The sequence below is a fragment of the Electrophorus electricus genome, chromosome 7 (genome assembly GCF_013358815.1).
Source record: "Electrophorus electricus isolate fEleEle1 chromosome 7, fEleEle1.pri, whole genome shotgun sequence".
In the NCBI taxonomy this organism is placed as follows: Eukaryota; Metazoa; Chordata; class Actinopteri; order Gymnotiformes; family Gymnotidae; genus Electrophorus; species Electrophorus electricus.
This window is the reverse complement of record NC_049541.1, coordinates 5535940-5558850: the sequence shown is the minus strand read 5'-3', so window position 1 is coordinate 5558850 and position 22911 is coordinate 5535940. Positions and strand designations below refer to the sequence as shown.

The following is a 22911-nucleotide window of genomic DNA, read 5'->3' as shown; positions in this document are numbered from 1 at the left end:
TTTTAAGATTGCGGAGAACTTTAACAGTAAGTTCTTGCAGGTTGTCAGATGTGCCTAATGGCCAGTACTAGTAAAGTACTCACTTTACTGCAGAGACTTTAGTTCATATGCAGAAGACACTTCTCTGTACTATTTACAACTTACAATCTGCTTCACACACATTTAAACATCTTAACGTATATTAAATAGTGTACCTACATCTAATTGTTTATTTTCCTGCATATCTTGTTTGTATAGTTTATTGCATAATTTGTGGTATTGTCTGTTTACTGAGGCATGTACTGTTACATATTCCCTTTAAAGCTCTTTGCTCTGATGCAATCAAACACATGGAAATATTTTAAAGAACTTTGTTTAACAGAGTATTTTTCTTTGCAGGAGCGAACATGCCAATGTGAAAATGTGAACGGAGCAGTAGAGAGAGGATGAGAGGGAAATACAGGGCATGAACAAACGGCAGGCCAAATACAGACGTTCACAGCCAAGGGAGCCTTCAAAAGTGGCCCTCCAGCAGGAGCCCATGGACACCACGTTAAAACAAATGGGCCGCCCCTTCAACTAACAGCATCTCCCACAGGTTGAGCATTTATTGTGGTGGTGGCGTGCGCTCCATGTGACCGAAGGCAAAGTTATAGAGTTAAAGGCAGATTTTCTGTGGCTGCACTTTACAGGTGTCCCCTAAACGCCTCACAGGTTGGTAGTGTACCCTCTGAGAAGCAGCGCGTTATCTAGTGCCGCGCAAGCAATTCAGACGGCTGTGTGGCCGAAAATGAGTTCGTTTGAAAAGAGGAAAGTAAGGCATTCAAATGTCAGATTTTCCGTTGAAACAGTGATTTTTATCTACCGGTGCGGGCGGCCCAAGCAGAGACGGTGTGTTGAAAACGCTGCAAAGCCTGGTCATCCTGATCTTTTTGCAACGGCAGGCCCTAGAAAATCTTTTGCACATTTAAAAAATTCTAGCCCTGTTTTCACAAGTCACTTTTACAATTTCACACAGTTCCACACAAAGATATCGCCACTGGTTTGTTTTAATTAAATCATGTAGCTAGCTGTCGTGTAGAAGCGATATACAGAAGATATTGCGTGCACAGACGAAATTACGTTTAATTCTGCAGACGATATTTTCTGTATAAAAGTCATAACTGCGGCATCGAAATCGACATCTTATAATACAACTGTTCGAATATTAATCGGTTTAAATCTCCCAGTAACTGGTTAATCTGTCGCAGTTGGAGTTAGGCTAAATTATAGATGAGCACACAGGTAAGAAGGATGATTCAAAGTATAATAGATGGGAGTCATTTTACAATCATCTGCTTATATATATTGACTTTACAACGACACAATGTTACAAAGTAACATCACTCCTAGCATATATTATGCACAAACAGATTAGCATCCGAAACTTCATATTGATCTATTGTTACAATAAATTAATTAAAGCTGAGGAAATTGGAGTGGAGACACATTGTTTTTTATAAGCTTGCTATTCAGTATGTTAATGTATAGGTGTTCGTATTCACTTCCAATAGAGATGATCTCCTAATTTTCTTTGCATATCTCAAACAGCTCTAAGTTCTGATATCCTCAGTTATCTTTTGGTAATGTTCTTGTCTGCATCCATATTCTTCTTGATTATTTTTGCATTATATCTACGGCCTCTTTTCTAATACTCACCGTAGGCCCTTCACTAGCATCAAAGCCACCAACAAGACGTCTGTAAGCCTCACTGCCCAAATATGATCATGGCGCTAGAAAGATTTCTAGATGGTGTCGGGGATTCTCCCGAGGAGAATTGCGAGGCATATTAAAACGGGATTTATTAAAACAGGAGCACGGTGTTTTTATAACACCTATAAAATCGCTGAGCACATAGTTTAGTATTACTGGCGATTTTGAGCAGGTAGATTTGAACTCAGCAGTGATGCAACATCGCCCCATAGTGGAAAGAATGAGCTTTACATTTTTCCTTTTAGATGACTACACCACCGTTATGATGGACCGTTTCAAAAATGTTGGCAGAATTACCTATAATTTAACACGAAGAGACTTTTCATGGGATTTTGTAGACCTTCGTGGTCAGCATGGATGATGGAGAGATGCGAATTTCTCACCAAATGACGAGGGCTTCTAAAGTTTCGGGGGCGAAAAGCCTCTGCGATACTCGTGACATATCTGGCTTTACTAATAGAGGAATGGTAACTGAAGGTTTATAACTGTTGTTTATTATTTATCATCAACTGTCGCCGAAAACACCGTCACTTCAGTAACCCTTACTAGGATAGAAGTTTAGGACCCAGCAGTCCAGTGGCTGGGTGGGCGGAGTCCCACTTGATTGACATAATTTTCTGGAGGCACGGCAAACGAGTAATCTGGCGAATTGACCACAACCGCGCCGCCTCGCTCGCCACCGTCGTTTTTAACGAAAATTCCGACCGAAGTTGTCAATCGTTTCTTATCGAATGTATAACCAGCAGTTAGCGGACGATATCGGTGGATTCACATTACTGATGCTCGTCCAACAGACCGTCTTTCGGAGTTGATCATGCTTACGATGAAGCCGCCTGTACGCGCGGCGGAGGAGGGAGACGACACGTTTGAAGGCAAACAACAGGAAAACGGCGAGTGCGGGTTCCACCCGTTTAATTCGTCGTTAAACACGGCCACTTGCAACGGATCTGACGAGCCGGCCAGGAGCCCGGGGCATCCTCCTCGACTCGATAAGGAGGCGGTATTCGAGTGGTTCGGCTTACACCTTAGCCCGGCGAAACGAGTGGAGTTCATGTGCGGGCTCCTCCATATGTGCCAGCCGCTGGAGCTCCGCTTCCTGGGCTCCTGCCTCGAGGACCTTGCGCGGAAAGACTTCCACGTCCTGCGGGACTTCGAGTCGCGGGCGAACAGTCCGACCGACCTGGGGCTGCTGATGGACGTTCGCGACCCCGTCGTGCTTTCGAGACTGCTGGTCTATTTGTCCCTTCTGGGATCCAAAAACAGGGAGTGCGCAGGGATACTGTATCGGACGTTGAGCCATGTCGACGCTTTGCACTTGAGGAACTGCGGGGTCGCTTGCCCACATGGACTTCCCAGGCACCACCACCCCGTCCACAATCGCCGTGAGAGCGCGGGGGACGCCACCGCCAGATCGGAGCTGTTGAGCATGTCGGAGCCGGTGTCTCTGGAGCAGTTGGCGTTGCTCTTCACCATGGCCTCACTACACCCGGCGTTCACTTTCCATCAGAGGGAGGTCGTCCGGACGCGGCTAGAGAACGTCGACGCTCTGATCGAGGAACGGAAGAGACCTCAAACATTGGTAACCAGCTAAACCTCCCCGACTCACGTTATCTCGCGTTTCCTACGTTTCAGTTAAACATCCGCGACACATGTTGTTTAAGCTTTTATTTCCTCTGCGTTCATCCCAATCCGGGATGGAAAAATATCCACAGGAAGCTGCGAAAGATCATTCACTTGTTTGTTTGTTTCCAATCTGAATTACAACGGCAACATGCTCGTCTTCTCTTTGAGACTGGCCAAGGCCATGTTTTGCTGGGTATTCTTGTTATCGTGATCGGATGACTGAGTAAGGAGTTTCACATGACTGACAGCTGGTCAGCAGGCATTCATTCACGTGTTAGCCAGTAGTAGTCACTCTGTCTGGAGTGGGTGTGCCTTATTAAACACAGGACGTCCTACTGGTCACGCATGGCAATAGGAAATACCTGGGGAAATCCGACGAATTTGTTAAAGCTCATTCTGAGGTTAGCGGTCCATGGGTAGGTGCAAATGTTTAACCATAACTTATTAGTTTGTTATATACGTGTTGAGCGAGTGAATCTGGATTTGGAGCTCGAATGTTACGGGATGGATATTTTATAGCTCTGAATTCTGTCATGGATAGACTACTACCTACTCATAAGAGTTTAAGGCAATATTATGTTGTCATGCAAGTCCTAAAAAGTAACTGTTAAGAAATAATTAGATTTTTGTGAAGTGTGTGTTCTAGGTGAGTCTATAGTGTAACAGCTTTTATGGAATTGTCTTCATACACCTCATTTGACCGATAAGGAAAGACAAAGGTGCCATTTATCACGTGAATTAGATTTATTAATAGTATTAGTTATCATATATATTCTGCTGTGATACCTTTTCTGGATAACAGTTATCAAGAAATAGGGAAGCCTATAAAGATTGTGGTGAACCAAGATACTTATCCACTTAAAGTCACACACTTAGACTCTTCTCATATATCTGAGAACACGCTTCTCTTTCAACATTTCTCTAGGCTTCGATTTCTGAAACAAAGATGGCTGTATCACAATAAATAAATTAGTCATGAGAGAATGAGCATTCTGATCATCTTAGACTGTCATCCTGTCTTTTCAGTAACGAGCCGTGAGCACCTGTTTTCCGCCCAGTATGTGCATGGTATGTCTCTGTCAGAATTCCACCCACTTTTCAGCTTCCGGTCGCTGTTGATCGGATACCTCGGGCGTCTATGCAGAACGACCCCGTCTTGGGCTCCGCTGGCATTGGGCAACCAGGACGTGAGGCAGCTTTGTGGTGTTCCAATGGCCTGATGGATAGAGCCTGCTCTAGTCATTAGATCCAGTCAAGTCTCCTAAATGACTCAACCTCTACTGGCCAGCAGGTGTAAACCAGGCGCCGTTTATGTATGTTGTGTCCGGATTGCCAACAGCTAAGGTCATGCTCTTCCCGGTGTGTTGTCGCGGTTACTTCATTGTGTGATTGTGAAATTCTGATTGATTTGATGGAGGGATTGCTTGGTCACGTGGGTCAAACATCATTGGATTTGGCCCTGAACATCATCGGATTAAACTGAACAGAGGCACTTGGCATTGATGGTATTAAAAAACAATACAAAGTGATATGAAAAATGTCTGAATACTCAGACAGAAGCACAATATGAGGACCTAAGCCAAGCGGCTCCTATAGAACTGGCACGCAGATATAATGGGCTGACCTTGTGCTATCGCGTTTCAATGGAGGGTGTGGATTGGGTTTTGAACGGTGGCAGAAGGTTTTGATCGGATGTTCTAGTTCAAACCGATGTCGCCTTTTGCAGCACCAGTGCCTTTTTGACTTCTAGCCCCCCTCGTCCCTTTCTTTGCGATCGGACTACTCTCCATCCCGCTGGAGTTCCCGCTGACCCTGCGCATGTTGTGTCTTTCGGTCTGACCTTTAGCTGCCGTGACGTGGTGGATAAACCACTCGGGGCAGGAGAGAGGAAATGCCTTTGGATATTGGCCTGTGTGTCCTAGTATACACACACACACACACACACACACACACACACACACACCCAGGACCAATTTGTCCTTGTCCATTTTTAAGCATGTGAATGAGGGAACAAGAATGTGTGCTTAACCTCCTCGAAGGCCCCCTTAAAGGAGGTTTATTTATTGATTTATTTATTTTTTAATTACTAATGTGACCAGCAGCAAAATGCAAATGGGAATTTGTGAGCTGTCCGTGTTGGCACTTCGACTCTCGCGCCCCTTTATTCCATTCACAAGTAAGACACAGCATGTAGCCCTTATGAAGTCAGATTAGCCTACACTTTTCTAAACTGGGGGCCTTAATCCTCATGACAGTGGCAGATCGTGTAATTTAACATGCAACCTCAACAGAAGGCAGATGTTTCTAATAAGGAGCATACACTGCAGACAGTGTTGGTACCCTCACTATACAAAATTCACTCCCTCTTTTCTATTCTTTTAGCGGGACCAGCTTTCCCGGCCAGACTACCTTTGCCCCCACGCCGACGGCAGCCGAACGTGGTCATCGTGTGCTGGTCCGGTCCGGCACCTCAACAGCACACCCCAGAGGCAAGGTACCAGTATTCAGTTCTTATATGATTACACTGTTGTGTCTCTGCAAATGTAGCAGGTATTCCACAGTGCACTTACACACGCACATCATGATCAATTGTAAGAGCACATATTTTTATAATGAATGAAATTGCTATTAAATATTCCATCTTCAGCATATCCCTGGATTAACACATATTAACTGTTCCTGTACTGTTGCTTAGCGATCCTTAGAGCTGTGATCCGTCTGCTCCTTTGTGTTTTCAGTGGTGCACATTGAAAAGGTCACCCTCAAGGAGATCTCGCTGGGAGCAGACCGCGGACAGTTCAGTTTCGAGGTAGGTTTGCTCTCTGTCTGCCAGCTCCCATCCAGGTTGGCTAAAAGAGGCTTCTCTCAGTGGTTGTGCTGACCAAAAACGTCATGATGGTGGGTGTGGATGAGCCAACTGTTTGATGAAACCAAATCTGTCCTCCAACAAAAAAATTTTTTTAACACCGTTGATTCCTGCCAGTCCTGCTGATGACAATCAGTACAATCTAGAAAAGCAACCAGAAAGTAACAGAATGGGGAACACCGATATAATGTGTGTATGTACTCTTCGCTGTTGTTGTATCTGGGTGCATCTTGCATCATTTGCAAAACCCCTGTGTAATGTGTCAGAAGTGAAATGTGGTTTCCCACATAAATGCGCGAAAGCACTGTGCTGTGTCTACCTCAGCCTCTTCAAACGCTGCCAGCGTCCTTGGTGGCATGGGGAGGCATTCACATGTTTGTCACAGGCTCGTGCCACGCTTCTGTTGCTCTTCGTTCCCTCTGTGTTACTCTCGGGGCGTCTGAAGGGAAACGGGAAAGGCTTTGTGCTGCGCCCCACACTACAGCGATGCCTCCTTCTGTTTGCCTGAGGCCAGGGCTTCAGGGGGACAGCGGCCCGAGGCGTGAACATCCGCTCGCTGATGGGGGTTGGAGACGCTCTGGGCCGGCGGCTCAGATGGAGCGGGGGGAGGGATTGGCCCAGTGCCTCTGTGCTGACACACACATACACACACTGACCTGCTGGAGGATACAGTGGGAGGGGAGGAAAACATCTGTATGTTGGCTCTGATTTCGCCTCCATATTGGCTGCTGTTGTCGCAGGCCGTGGTTTCAAGGGGAAAGTGTGTACGTTTATCCAGGACTTTCCTTCCTCTTCCTCTTTTGCATCCCGCCAGATTCCCGGATGATCCCTTTTCCCTGTCAAAGTATCATTGAATTATGTTACGTTTAAGTAGCATTTGCATCACCATTGGTCGCCGCCCCTAAACGAGTCACTCTCCGTTGTCACTGGGTGCTGGACTGGGCCACAGCACTGTTCAGTGTTCTGTCTGCTTCTGCAGACCACAGTGGACTGAGCTAATTGTCCAGCATTGAGATGAGTCAGATGTTCTTGTACCAGGTACAACAACAACAAAACAATGGTTTGACCTATTCTGGAATAACGCCACTGTTTTAGACTTCACCGTTTTGGTCAATAGGGAGACTCATCTCTATCACAAGGTCCTAGATTTGGGGGGGGGGGGGAATCTGAAGAATCTGGTGAAAATGTGTGGCTTTATGTAGAAGGTTCCAGCTTCTCAGCACTTCAGTTTGGCCTTGGAAAAGGTTATTCTAAAACAGAATGTGCTTCCCTGACACGTTACAGCTTTTTCTCAAATCTAAAAAAAAATACTTCACACATCATTTTGTTCTTTCAAGTTCCATTAAAAATAACAATAATAAATCTGATGTCATCTTCTCAGATGCAGTTATGCCTGCTGCCAACCCTTCATATCAAAGGAATAGATTTTGATTTGCTGTTCCTTGAAATATGCAGCTCTTGGCTCTGACAGGAAAGGCGTTTCTCTGGCCTAGCTTTTTTTTTTCTCTCTGAGAAAGGAGTGCATCATTTCTGAGGTTCCTCATTTGCCAGAGGTGCTCACCAGACATATTGAGGACAGGCTTTTGGCCACCTCCTTAGCTTTACCTGACGCCAGGGGAGTGAGGAGGAGAGTCACTATATCTACGGAAGCTGTTCTGGGACACCCCTACTAGTCGCTACTGGGTCTGCTAGTGGCAGTAACCACCAGAAGCGAAGCAGTTTGGTCTTTTGTGAACAAAAGAAGAGAAAGAGAGGCCTTGGTAGGTTTCTGTCTTTGTGCTACCTTGTCTGGCGACGTGAGATGTTTGGGTCATTTTTGGATTGGGTCATTTCGGGTCCTGAATGCCAGGCCGGTGTCGGAAGCGTTTTGGGTTAAATGTGAAGGAGGCATTGACTTCTGACAACTAGCTCTCCCTGGACACACATGCAGACACACGCACATGCACAGGGCTGCCTACTTGAAGTGAGTTGGGGCTTGCTGGGCAGTACCATCTGCTCATGGGTATGGTGTGCGGGGGTGGAACTTTCTGCCAGAACATCCATCTTCCTTAGCTCACTCTTGGAGCAACAACAGCGGCCTGCTAGCAAAACCAACCAATAAAGGACTGTCGTCTCAAATTAGCTAGTTTTCTGATCGTAGGTTTTTTTTTTTTTTGGTCAGAAAAAAGGGTCCAACTTATCCTTAGCACTTTATTAAAATTGTGGGCTGTTATTGATGCTCAATATAAACAATTGCATACAATAGTACTGATGGTTTCTTACAGTTATAGTGTAAGCAGTTTTGCAGTTAAAAATAAACAGAAGAAGTGTGGTAGCTCCTGTTTCATTACAGGTAAACAGGCCTAAATGTGTTTAGTGCACTTCTACAAACGTGTGTGCTCATCCAATGACGTTACACTAATTGGTTTGTTTTCTGGAACATCAACAGGTTCCCATGTGGGGGTTTTACACATTTAATTATAATATGATGTTTTCAGTAACATTTTAAGAGTTATTCATTCAAGACATCGTGCCTCACTGTCTTCAAAACAAACAGATTCGGTCTAAAGTTGCTCTTAAAAGTGCTAATTCACAGAGTCATTAATGACACGCTCATGTGCGAACGCGTGTCCTATTTAAATATCTGTTTTTTTATAAGGACTTGCAGACTAGTGGGCTTAGCTAGCAGGTTCCCGATCAGGTCTGACAGACTGAAGTGCTATCCAATTCTGTGGTTCATCTAGGCTGTTGGGGGAATCTTCAGTACATTTTGCATGTCGAAAGAAGAAGGATTTTGGCCAAATATTTTTATTATTATTGTTGTTATTTTATATATAAATGTTTTTTATATTTAAATTAGCTTTATATAAGGGGTCATTTGGTTTGTTGTTGAATTGTACATGCTTAACATCTATTATAACTTCTGATCTTCGATAACAATAACACTAGTATGATTTTATTCTGTTATCTGTATAAAAATTATTCGCATAGCGGTCCTGGAAGGCAGAAACTTGAACAACAGGATCAGGTAATAAGCCTGTATGCCTCCGCTTGGTCGCAGCGGTTATTAAATGCAGAATAACTTAAACAGGGTCTACGATGATCTCATATTTTGGTGTCAGTGTTAACCATAGAAACTAGTCGTGCCAAAGTCCCTTTGGCACGTGGCCTATCAGACTGAACGTGATGTTGTTGACCGTTTCAGCAAATGTCTCAGAACGCAAGTCCAAAGGCTGTGAGCCCCGAGTCCATAGTACGCAGATAAACATGGCAGAAGTTTAAAGATTGAAAATATGGAAATGATTTTACCTGAAGACATCACGTACTACATCAAACATATGCTTCCTACCACAGATCTGTTATAAGTAATATCGCCGAATAGCTTTATTAGATCAGTACTATTGCATGATTACAATAACAACAGTCCAGTATTGTCAGTATTTGGCTAATAGGGATAAGTAGACATTCTTAATTTTGGTTATTTATCTCCAAAGGATGGTGGGGGGCGTGCATCGTGGTTCAGTCCACTTCCTGTTTTAAAAGCACAGGAAACAATCTCTGCTCTCTCTCCAGCTGAGCAGCCAGGCGCATTTCAAAGAGTGATCCCCATACATTACTGCCCGGCAGAGTTCTAATTTCCCAACCTCTCCCATTCTAGTTACAGAACCTTGCCTTCCTCTGTGTGTGCTGGCGAGAGCCGTTTTGCGTGCTGGCCTGCTATTAAGACATCAGTATGCACTCGGGCTCCTGAAAGCCTTACAAACAGTCCGCTGGCAAGCGGGGACCCAGACAAAACAGCTTGCCGGCCCTTATTAAGGCCGAGATGTTTACCCGGCGCTACGGGCTGCCTCGGTGTTGAAAGAGGCCGATTTAGAGTCACAGATAAACACTTCGACACCCTCTCGTTGGCGTCTGGGGAATGATGAATTGCTGTAATTACAGCCGTCCTCTTATCGACTCTCACAGTGCGGGTAACTGCCAAAACGTTTCCTCGTTGCAAGGCTTATTTCCCGCCGTTTGTTTTGGCTCGCCGAAAGAGCGTGGGTCGCGTTGACGCAATGCTGACATGGAAGCCCTGTCCACCCCGGCATTACTGTAAATCCCCAAACGTGATTGGAGTTTCGCAACCTTTTTTATTATTAAGGGGAGCTCAGGAAGGCCAGCAGTCCATGCACTCATTTCTGCAGATGAGAAACGCTTAAGTTTCATCCTCCCATCTTATAGCGGATCTTCCGGATTATTCAGAAATCTTCAGCGATTACTTGCCACGTGCTGAAGCGATGACCTCGAGTTCTATAGTGAAATTAAGACTCTTGCTTGGTTATCTTGTTTGCAGCGAACTGAGACAAGCTCTGCGAGTCTGGACTCGAACAGGGAGGAAGTATTTAGTGGCTGAGCTGCGCTGTGGTTTTCACACGCAATCTAGGCTCAATCTAGTGTAGTTTATATCTGCCTTAGTGATAGACAGTTCCATGTCTGCAACTGCAAGCCCGTTGCCTGTGTTCACTGTTATCAATGCAAACGGTTGAAGGCCTTTGTGTAAAAGCCCAAGCTAGCTTGTCCCCACTAAACATATTTTCTCATACGTTAGATGGGTTACATATGTTTCTCATTTGTACAGCGAGTGTAATTTATGTACATATGCACGCAACAGATTTCGACATGCGGGTTGTCCATTCTCAAGAACATTAAAGTGCCGTAGAATGTCATTGGCCCAGAGATGATGTGTTGACATCCTGTGCTGAGCTGGTTGGGCCGCACTGTCCGGTTCAAACACTCTGGTCGTTGCACCGCGTAGTTAATGTCACTGTCATGACGCAGGCTGGCTCTGATGCAGCAGTACGGCCAAATCTCTTTGGGAAATCAGCCTAAAGTTTGTCATAACCTTTATATAACCTATATTAAGTAAAACATGAGGTGATGGTGAAAAATTTCATTTGACATTTTATGTCCCCGTAAGAGTTTCCGAACCACGAGGTCATGTTGCGCTCTATATGCTGGGGAGACGCGAGTTCCGTCAGCTGAAGGCAGCGAGAGAATTTGGCCGGCGCTGCGAAACAGCGGAGAATCACCTTCCGGGCAAAAGCAGCCGTGGTGCGCAGCGTGGTTTTTCCGAGTGACCCGCTCTAAACCTGTCCCCGTCTCATCCTTTCCAGGTGCAGTGGTCGGACTCCACGTCTACCGTGGTGAGCAAAAGTCGCCGCGAGCTGCAGGAGTTTCTGCTGAAGGTACGTCTCCTCTAGGAGTGTGGCCGCCTCAGCCGTCGTGCCGGGGGCGGCTTTTAAATGCGACTCACGTTCGTGCGGCTCGTGCCTTTTGGTTAAGGTTCTGGCGTCTTTTTTTTTTTTCCTTCTCATCGAAAATTGCGCCTTGCGGCTCTCATGGCTGTAGAGCCGAAACGAAGCCGTTGGCCCTGCCGGTGCACAGACGGTGGGTGGTAGATGCCCATGCGATGGCTGTGCCTTCCAGCAGGCTTTTTAATAACAGCACATTGCCGGAAAAGACAGAAGTGTCCACAGTCAGGAGTTGGGGTGTTTCAGGGTGCCTCCTTAACTCAACCCAAGTTTTCAATCTCTCTCTCTCTCTCTCTCTCTCTCTCTCTCTCTCTCTCTCTCTCTCTCTCTCTCTCTCATGCCCTAACTATCTTGCCTGGCAGCTGTGTAAAGAACAGGGTACAGAGGGCTTCCAGCAAGGCATTGTGGGACTGCTGAGTCAGCCTGACGGGGATCCTAGGGCACTGGAGAGAACACTCAGGTGACTGACCCTTGACCTCTTTTCTCTTCCAGCACTCTCCACACAGGTTCCAGTGTTGCTCGTCACAGCGATGGTCACCCACTCAGAAATAGCCCTCCCAACTTTATATTAATAGTGCACTTAGTTTCTGCTGCTGTTCTAATTCCTCTAAAGTACATTTAGACTGCCGATACCACGTTAGATGGAACCTCGGAGCTCTTCCTGTAGATGGAAGACGAGTGGAAAGTACATCAGGATCTGCCATGGAATCCAGCCTGCGTTATTTGTTTAACTGCACTGGCTGCGTTAACTCCATATATCTATAACGCAAATACTGCCCGGCTCCCTATACAAAACGAGACACTGCACAGAATAAATGTTTCTGACACGAGTTATTTGTCACCCTTCCGTAGCGTGAAAACAGGTTTGGAGATCATGATTTGTGTGATTACAATCCTGCGTGAGGGGGTGTGATTGTATACGTTGCTGGCTAGTCCAGAAATGGTTCGGAATGTACATCTGGGAGGGGGGTGTGGGGTTTTTACGGGTTACGGCTCTCTCCCTTCTTAGCACACTGCACAGCAGAGGGAGGCAGGACCTAGTCTCTGCAGCGTACAGACTAAAGCAGCAGGGAGTCGTGAGTAGAAACGGCGGTAAGCTGAGGGAAAGGATGGGCCGTGGTCTTCCGCCGGGCAGGGGTCGGAACTCCTTTCTCACGTCATCAAGTAGTCGCGTTAGAAAACAGTAAATCAGTTCTGTTCATTTCAGAGCTGCCTTCCTGGCGTACTCGTTTAGAGTGCCACCAAAGGACTGAAGTCAATCGAGGTTGCTCCACCCCCCCACCCCCCCTTTAAAAAAATATTTTGTCACTCGGTCAGGCTAATTGTTTGGTTCTCTTTTTCCTCTCTCTCGTTCACACTCCTTTCGTCCGCCTGCCTGCCTCGCCCAGGGAGCTGTTCTGGGCCGTGCCGCAGGAGTTCCTGCGGACGTGCCAGCTCTCGGGGTTCTTCCCGCCTCAGACGCCATCCCTGCACTGCAGCCACTGTAAGCTCCCACACACACTTGCGCACTCTCGCGCGCACACACACGTGCGCATGCGCTTATACCTCCAGCGCTAACGAGCGCGTCATTACGTCGTAAAAATGCAGCCAGCGCCTGCCAAGAGATGGCGAGCAGAGGCCACAGAACGCACCGCTCTGAGATAGAAGAAACGGGTCGTTTCTTAGTGCTTAGTGACTTTTGCTGGATTATAGCAAAGAGGAGGAACATAAAGGCCCTGCTCACTATGGTGGTGATGTCAGGACACATGTGCTGTTACTGAAAAATACATGCAGTATTTAACGTATGATATACAGCATATCACATAGTTTCCATGGTAATATTGTTCTAGCGTCTTTTTTTTTTGCTCCATAGAACTGTAACCATGTAAATGTATTCCCGTGAGAGCCTGTTTAGGAAGGACTGGATTGGTAGGTTGAGACGGCTCGTGTAAGTGAGCGTTCCCAGTGCTGGCACTGGTGACAGGGAAGCGGTGCCAGAGCCAGAGGGAGAGGTGGGAATGGTAACGCCATGTCTCTGAAATGGAAGAGCCAAATGTGGCCGTTCTGATCCTGATTCTGTCCCACATGTTCGAATGCCATCCTGACATCTGCAGTGGGTTTGAAAAATGGCAACAGGGGTGAACGGTGTGTTACTGGAGGTTCCTGTTTTGTGTGTGTGTGTGTGTGTGTGTGTGTGTGTGTGTGTGTGTGTGTGTGTGTGTGTAAGCAAGCTTGTGCATGCGTGTGTGTGTCCCATGGGAGTTGTATTTACTTCCAGTTGGCTCTCCTTTGCAGGTAACAACGCACCTGCAGCCAGAACACGCCAGCCGGCTCCCCGATTCTCAGAGGACTGCTCAGAGACCTCCAGTCTGGAGGAGGGTGAGAGAGAGAGAGACACACACACACTCTACACACCACAGCGCAAACACCTTGGTGCTTCTCACATCTGCCACTCCCAGATGTTTCTATCATTTATCTTCCCGGAAAGATTCAGTCAGATGTGTTTGTCTGCTGGGCTTCACTTTTTTTAGCCCACTATTCTGAGGTTCTGTAACATGTGTGTGTGTGTGTGTATGTGTGTGTGTGTGTTGTGTTTATGTCTCTCACTCAGATGTTGAGGCATATAGGCTTTCCTGTTCGAGGAGCCACAATGTCAGGAACACAGGTTATGGGTGAGTTCTACACGCACCCAAGATGTTCTGAGCAAATGAGCACAATTGCATTCTAACTGTTGCACTGATTTATTTATTTATTTATTTTTCTGCGTGTGCGGGTGTGCAGGAGGGCGTACCCCGATGGCAGCCAGCGGGAGTGCGGCAGGAGGAGCCTCCACGCCGAGTTGAACGGGGAGGTGGCTGGACGGAGACGCAGCTCCCCACAGTGCAGGACCGACCCAGACCAGGTCGGCTCCCTCTCGCTCCCACTCACCGTGGCCCCTGGGGCCCCTGGGCCCCGGGACGTCTGCCTGCCGCTCTACATAGTCTCTGCGCCCCTGTCTCCCCTGCAGGACTATGCCAACCCGGCAGTGTGTGTGTTGGCTCAGAACAGCACAGAGGAGAGGACCTCTCTGAAGACCAAAGGGAGACCGGCAGGCAAAAGGTACACACACACACACACACACACACACACACACACACACATTCCATGCTTCTTTTCTTTCCCTCGCATTCTTTTTTGGAATGAATGAGCGTTTTTTTTTTTTTTTTTTTTTTTCCTCCACAATTGCTTTGCTTGTTGAAAGGGTGGAGGGTGAAACCCACTACCCCACCCTCACCCCCACCTGCAACATCTCCTCCCGTAGGCCCCAGTCGTCTCTTTATCTGAGACGTAACGGGGGGTGGTGTCGTGCTGCTGGCCGCAGACGTGAAACCCCGAGAGCTTCCAGAGCGAAACGGTTCCATTTTTATTACAAACCGACTTCCCCGCGAACAAGAATAAGAAAATCCAAACTTGTGAATTCAAGGAGGAGGTTACACGTCGATTTGGCAAACCTCACGTTGCGCTACGGGACGCGCTACGGGAAAGCTTCCGGCAGTACCCGCAGGTTATACGTTATAATGGCTGTTTGGAAAGGAAAGGAAAAATAGCGTTGGAAGAGTGGGGGCTGTTTTCACACTGCATGGAATAACACGCCGGTGTTGCAGCGACTGTTGTCAGGTGGCCGTCGAGAGTGAGACCGGCACGTTTTCTTGCATGTAGACTTTCTCGTAACACCGCCAGCTTCTTAGGACCTGCGGTCGGAGTAGTAAGTTCCCCTTACGTCTGAAGTCAGTTGGTTAAGCTGCACAGAGCTACAATGTGATGTGAGGGGACTTCATATCAAAGGCCAGTATAAGCCAGGGGTCATGTAGATGTTTCTGGAGGCACATTGAATTGTTAGTGAAATCAGCTCTTTCATCTCTGGTTATAGCTGGTTCAGAACCAGCTGTTTTGGACTGCGACAAGATGTCCCACTCTATCACAGAGAATTCTGACCAATTGGGTGTGAGGCCCCAGACACCGAGCAAGCTGGGGTCCTCCAAGGGGTGTGAGGCCCCAGACATCTAACAAGGTGGGGCCCTCCACAGGGTTGTGTGGCCCCAGACACCACTTAGGCTGGGGTCCTCCACGGGGTTGTGGGGCTCCAGACACCACGCAGGCTGGGGTCCTCCATGCTGTGCCATTAAACTAATTCCTGCTTGCCTCACAGGGACCGAAGTAGGAGAGGTCTGCCCGGGAAAGGCTCCATCGCCAATGGCAACCTGAGAACACCTGCATTACAGATGATGGGCCAGGCTACAAGTAAGTGTGTGCGCGCATGCGCGTGATTGGACAGTGACACAGTTCAGTCTTTTCGCTCTGTACAATAGAACATTTGATTTGAAACACTGACATGCAGAATTTCAGCTTTAGGGTATTAAAAATCAACACTGAGTAAACAAGATTGAAATCCTGTGCCTTTTCATTTCAGGAGAGCAAGCACGATTGGACAAATGATCAAAGCTTTAACTTAAAATGTCACGATTTAAAAAAAAAAAAAAATGTTGACTTTTTTTTTTTTAAAGTCAACATTTTTTTTATTTTTTTTATTTTATTTTTTTTTAAATCATTTGAAGTGGATGTCTGGTGCTGCTCAGCTAGAGGCCTGCCAGGACATTTTCAGTTGTTGCTAATTTTAGGGGCTTTCTGCCCTCGGTCCGAGGGAATGGAGTTGGGTTTGAGTGACTGACTCCACCAGCAGCGATCCATTCATGTGTTCCTGTTTGTGAGAGCCATTTCTGAGCAGTTAAGCGGTTCTCGTGAGCCAGTTCACTCGTTCATAAAGCCATGGGAGCCGGTTCACTCGTTCATAAAGCCACGGGAGCCGGTTCACTCGTTCATAAAGCCACGGGAGCCGGTTCCACTGGCAGCCCTACACGCCCATGTTCCCATGTCTCCCAGCTGGTTTTAATTTGTTCGTAAGGGTTTCTCCCCAGAGCAGAAAGTGCAGAGCTTGCATTTTTTTTGTTTGTTTGTTTGATGACTTCTATTAAATTCATGAGACCTTGCAAAACCATATATCTAGTCCAGATATGTTTTTCTGGTTTTTAAATTTGGCGCTCTGAGCTAAATTTAATCACTCTTGCACTTTGTTGTATGTGTGTTCTAACCCTCACCAATTGCCTGTTTTTCGCTGGGTTGAAATATGTAGTGAACATCCAGGACACCCTAAGGCTAATGTTCAACATGTATTTATGTAAAGATTTATTGATTTGTTAGTTTTACAGTAATCCGATTAATAAACATAAATCATTTTACCCAAAGAATATTGGTATCTCCATTTAGTTTTCACTTTCTTGCAACCAAAAGTTTCTCTGTAGGATTAATTTAGTTCTGTCACACAGAGAAGTGATTTTGGTGCTGCTTTAGCAAACACTAGCACAGATCTGCTTCATGTAGCTGGATTGTTCCTATTTCCTTGAACATTTTTTTTTATGGGAAAGTGTTATTCATTGGCAATATATAAAAGAATTGGTGCTGTTGGATTACTCCATCATTCAATATTTTTTTGGAAAATGGCTTTTCATGATAATAGCTGGCTGTAATATTACTTTTGTCATAGGTAGATATTTGTACTAAGTTGACTTCAAGCTTTTCTATCTCTGTGGATCCTAAGGAGCCTGTTTATCATCGGGGTCAAGAAATTAACAAGTTACAGTTCATAAGTAGATTAGTACAGCTGAACTAATTTCTCACATCATCAACTAGTCGCATTAGAAAACAATAAGTCAAGCCTGGGCTCACACACCACCCCCGAAACAGGTTTGGTCTGATTGCAGAATTGCTACGTACCCAGAAGTGTATATACTCAGAAGTGCAATCCAAAAGCACTGAATCATAAAGCAGCTCGACGTGAGGGTTAGATGGTGGAGCCCTGCTCTGTGTGGAAGAAGCGCAGGAGAAAGGAGAAACTCAGAAGACAGTCGACACTACTGGAGAATTTCATCTTTCAAGTTTGGCTGAGTTGGGAACAGAGAAGCAACTACTGAAGTGGAGACATTGCGGTTCTGACTGGTCCGATGGTTCCATAGTTTGTTTGTTTGATCGGAAACATTTTTTGGTGAACTATAGTTTTCCTCAGACACAGATGCAATGCCGTCAACTTGCATCCTACTTGTATTTCTCAGCTTCAAGAACATTTGAATATGTAATGATTCTTTTATTTTCTGCTTTGACCGCCATTACAAGTGTAAGAAATGCTCATTAACAGAAAATTATTAAATGGAGTAATATCACATATTTAATTTGTTTATACATCAACATTTTATATATTAAAAGCTTATAACAGAGTAATATAGCAGCTTTAATTCTTTTGTATATTGCCAATGAATATTAACACTTTCCCATAAAAAGTAATTAGAATAATCCTTCTTGGGAAAATATTCATTTAGAGCATCTTAAAGGGAGTTTTTCATGTGACAGAACTAAATTAATCCTACAGAGAAGCATGGATGTGAAACGTGAAAACTAATGGAGATATAAATTTTTGAAAATGAAAGATTACTTCTTTGGGAAAGAAATAATTTGTTTATTGATTTGACTACAATTTAACATTCAGCAACAAATATTGAACATTATCCTTTTTATTTTTTTCAATACCAATTTCAACCCGAAAAATAGGCAATTGCTGAGTATTAGGACATGCGTACAACGAACTGAAAAGGTTTTTAAAAATCATACCTAAAAAGGTATTTTGAGTAGAGATAAAGGGTTTTGCAATGTTTAATATTTTAAACACATTCTATTAAAATAGGTTTTAATAGAAGCTTTCAGAATTTTTTTCCAAGAAAATAGATGTCATGAACTGGGATGTCTAGGCAAGTTGCCATGGGTGAACCCTCTCCTTTACTTGCTGTGGTGCAATCTATCTTTGGATAGTAGTGTTCCAGACATCTGTGTATGTGATGGTCTCTGTATGGTCGTCTTTGGCACATCTGTGCCCACTTGCTGGATGCTGTTCTTAACTGATTACATCTGGTCCGCTAAAACAAAATTGCTGTGTTTGTCATCAAATACCTTGAAGCTGATATTATGCGTGTGAACGTAACGTTATCCACTGACTTCCTGGTACGGCAATGGGGATAAGAGGGTGGTGTATCTGTATCATGGGAGTGAATCACGAACACACATGTCTGTCTTACAGTCAGATCAGGAAGACTTGCTGGTGTCTGTGTGCCAGTGTAGTTTTGTTTATGCGTTTACTGATGGGCTGTGTGTGTGTGTGTGTGAGAGAGAAACAGGTGAAAATTGCATGTGTCGTAGGATGGTCATATGTGTCTGTGTGCATCATGTAAGGGGGTGTGTGTGTGTGTGTGTGTGAGAGAGAGAAACGGGTGAAAATTGCATGTGTCGTAGGATGGTCATATGCGTCTGTGTGCATCATGTAAGGGTGTGTGTGTGTGTGTGTGTGTGTTGGTGCAGGCAGGGATGTGTATGGAGACACGTCGTCTGAAAGCTCCAACTCTGTGCCGTCCAGCCCGGTTCACCAGCAGCCACAAGGTCGGTCCTCCCCAGTACTGCACATGCTCTTTGATTCCATCTCTGACTCGCTGTCTGACTCCGTCTCTGACTCCCATAAACTGACATGCATGCTAGAGTTGTAACCCTAGCAAATCCTCAGCGGCAGCATTGCCAGTATCTTCTCTGATGGATTTCGCTTTGATTTAGTGCTTCATTTAACAAGAGAGAAGGACGGAGAATTGAAGTGGCATTAGACGTAATCGCGTGTGCGCGTGTGTGTCTTTGCAGATACAGAGAGTCAGTCGGATAACTCCACCCAGGAACCGGCCAACAAGCCCCACCTCCCCAAGAGTCTGGGAAGGAAAGCGGTTGCCATGGTGAACCCGCTGAAGGCGGAGCCCGAGCAGGCGGGGGCAGAGCCGGCCCTAAACCCCTGCCTCTCCTATGCCCTGCAGTACAGCCCCGCCCCCAGAGAGGCAGACAAACCTGGAGAGAGCAAGCTCACCGTCACCCCGCTGACCAAGCAGGAGAGGAGAGCGGGCCGCTCCGCCTCTAGAGACCCCGCGGAGCCGCCTGCCGTCCCCCAGAAGCAGCAGCTCCCCCTGGGGGCCATCAGCGTGCTGTCGCCCTCCCAGTGCCCGCTGCAGCCCGCCGGCCCCGAGCTAACGCAGGCTGCCGCGTCTGCAGGGAAGCCGTGTCCCAAGACTGCCGCCCAGCCCCTCCCACCGCCGCACACCTCCAGCGCCTGCTCGAGCCAGGCCCCACCTCCTGTCGGCGTGCCCGTCCAGACGCCCGGTCCGGGGCTGCCGCTGCCCGGCGCCCTCCCCCACGGCGTGGCCCCGGGCGAACCCGCCGCCTACGTGGGCCCCGTCGCGCCGCAACCGCAGCCGGGCTGCAACGCCTGCGGTTGCCGCGGAAGCTGCGGCGGGGGCAACGCCCACCAGTCCACCAGCTTCTACCTGGCGCCCCACGCTGCCCGCCAGGTGTTCGCCCCGCCGGCGCCCTTCTTCCACGTGGCGCCCTCGCTGGGCGCCGCCCCCTTTCCTGGCCAGGCACACCAGAGCAACGGCACGCCGCTGTCCTTCTACACCCACGCCTCGCCCGCTGCCGCAGCTGCTTTCGCCGCCGGCGCCCTCCTCCACGCCCACGCCGACCACCTGCTGGCCGCCCAGCCGGGCTACGGCCTGCCGCAGGCGGGGCCGTTCGGCCGCTTTTACCCGCCCGTCTTCCCGTCGGCGGGCGCGGTACCTGGAGGGGCGGGGCCCAAGAAGGGCGGAGCCGGGTCCTGCTACAACTGCGGCGTGAGCGGCCACTACGCCCAGGACTGCAAGCAGCCGTCCATGGACGCCGGGCAGCCAGGTAACGGCAGGGCCAGGAGGTGACGAGGGGCTGATGCCATGTCCGCTTTAGCCGCGCAGGGTCTGTGTGGTCACTGAGCGCGTGGGGAATCCGAGTGAAAGCCATGTTGCCTGACAGAAGCCTCGCTGTTCCTCTGGGCCGTTACGCTGACTGCTCCTTTGTGTGTTCGTGTGGTTGTGCTTGTTTCGTGGTTTGTCGTGTGGTTTGTGCGTGTGCGTTTCAGGTGGCTTCCGGCTTAAGTACGTTGTCCCCCACTCTTCGGAAGCGCTAGACAAACCTGACTGACAGCGAGCAGAGGCCCGAGGAAAATCTCTGTTCTCCAGCCATTCCCTATATTAAAGACGCCAGGCCCCCCTTGATAAAGCGATGGCATTTCTGTGTCCTTTGTGTCGGCCGTCTTTAAAAGCTCAGAGGCAGACTGGAAGAACCTGCCCTAAACGAGTGCAGCGCCATCTCTCTCCCCATTTTTCCAACATGGTCTCACTCATTCATGACACTGCAGGAGTAAGTAAAGGTGGACGTGGGTGTCTGTGTGCAGATTCTGTAATGTTTTTAGTGCTCGACTGGGTTGGATGACCGGAGTATTTTGTTGTATATTCACAATGCTTCCATGTTTTATTTAGTCAAAAGATGTTTATCTCTCTGGATTTCAGCTAGTTGGGGGGAGGTGTGTGTGTGTAAAATCTGATGCCAATACTCATACTAAGTACTGGTCTTGAGTACTTGGTCTCCTCTACTTTTTGAAATGGACAACTTTTATACAGCCATTAAGAAAGAGTTAAAATAATTTTATACTTGCTATGAGCAGCTATGAAGAGCTTAAGTTTATTTACCATTTATCTGAATTACAACCCTTTTTTATGACACCTGAGTATTTTCTTTCCTGATAGTCATGAAAAAAAAATCCCCCCCCCCCCTCAAAAACACAGACATTCCCATTTTTTTTTTTCTTCTAGTGTGAGTGTTTTGAATGTAAAATGTATGGCTAATCTAGTCAGATATTGTACTGTGAAATGGTCTGAGTTTAAAATCATGCTTTGGTCATTCTGTTATATGCTGCTGGTTTGCTCTGTTTAGTTTGTTTCGATATTATGCACTATTAGTATTGTTCTCAGATGAAGCCTGCGTGTAAGTGTGCCAGGTGTCTTAAGTGCACTGATATAGCATATTTTGCTGTATACTCACTGCCTCCCGTTATTCGGAACATGCGCCGCTTGTGGCCACCAGGAGGCGCCGAAGCGCCTCGCTTTCCTGAAGCTGCCTTGACCGATGCATGACGTGCAATGCATGCGTTCAAAGCCCAATATCACGACGGACCTTCCCCCGAAAAAAAAAAAAAAAAACCGCATGGGGCGGGGACGTGCCATACGAAGCAAGCGCACATTTCACGTCGCGATGCCGTGCTTGTGAAGGATTTTAGATTTCAGAGGCGATCCTTTGTGTCCTCTTTCAAGCCTTACGAATAGAAAAGTTACAGAGACTCTCCTGAGGAAAACGGCACTCGGACAGAGCGAGGGAGAGCGCGTCTGTGTCGGGGGGAGAAAAGCCCCTCGTTTGGCGGAACTCGGTGAAAAACTCGATGTCACTTATCGTGCTTGCTTACTTATCAAAAAACAAAACAAAAAAAAAACAAACAAAAAAAAACAACAAAAAAAAACACCCACCCACCCCCCCCAATTCTAGAAGTGGTGGCATATTTGTGCCTGTTTTCATAGACGGCTAAAATATTTTGACTATAATTCCAAGTCTTGGTTTGCCCAAGTGTCGAGGTTGTGATTTATTTCGAAAAGCAATCGCCAAAGCAGCAAAAGAAATCGCTTTTATATAGAGATTTGGCATGTTTTGTGCTGAATCATAAAGGGAAAAAAAAAAAAAATTTGATGTTCAATAGAAACATTGTCTAAGAACCGAGGGCCTTTAACTTATTATAGCACCTCCATAATTTGCAGTGGCAGATGCTTAGCTAAGCGATTCCTTCTATAGCAGTGTTGCCAGTTGCCACCTTTCATTTCACTTTATTTGGCCCTGTACTGTAAGACTTGTCCAAAGCTGTTGGATCTCTGAGGTGGAACCCAGAAACCTGCCAACTGTATTAGTTTAAGGTATAAGATGCTGTACTGTATACAAGAGGGCTTTATTTCTTAGGCCTCAGTTTGTTTACTGTATTTCATATGTAAATGTTGATTAATACATACTGGAGAGGTTACAGTTTATCTCTGATATTTGCATTTTAAGCAAATTGAGCATTTTCTCTGTGAAGTTAGCAATAAATGTTGGAAAAAACATCCCATTGACCGCAGTTGTATTGCTGTATATCCACTGCATGGCCAGCTATTGGCAGTATTTCACAAATCCTGTTTAACTGCAGTCCTACTTCTGTCCATTGTTATAGATCAGAGCTCCAAGATGAGGCTGTTAGCGGTCAAAAGCATTTTAAAGCAAAGACTGTTAAGAATCCTTGAGTCAGTGTGTGTTGTCAGGATTACAGCTTCAGATCTGCACGACCTGTTTCCTGAACACAGCAGTGTGCCACTCCACAGATTGGACCACTTCATTTCACACACACACTGATGGGAACCTGGGAGAGCGATGGGAGCTGAC

At 46.7% G+C, this 22911-nt stretch overlaps 1 protein-coding gene across 1 annotated transcript; it reads left to right on the top strand.

Moving 5' to 3' along the window:
- The first annotated feature begins 767 nt into the window (after positions 1-767).
- Positions 768-22600, top strand: zcchc2 (zinc finger, CCHC domain containing 2). The gene is made up of 14 exons (XM_027021169.2): positions 768-3310; positions 5737-5848; positions 6093-6163; positions 11356-11427; positions 11856-11953; positions 12882-12976; positions 13768-13851; positions 14084-14144; positions 14254-14374; positions 14480-14571; positions 15662-15753; positions 18913-18990; positions 19240-20310; positions 20534-22600. Exons 1-14 carry the CDS (start codon positions 2546-2548, stop codon positions 20593-20595), a joined length of 2874 nt encoding a protein of 957 aa, XP_026876970.2. The 5' UTR covers positions 768-2545; the 3' UTR covers positions 20596-22600.
- Positions 22601-22911: the final 311 nt, after the last annotated feature.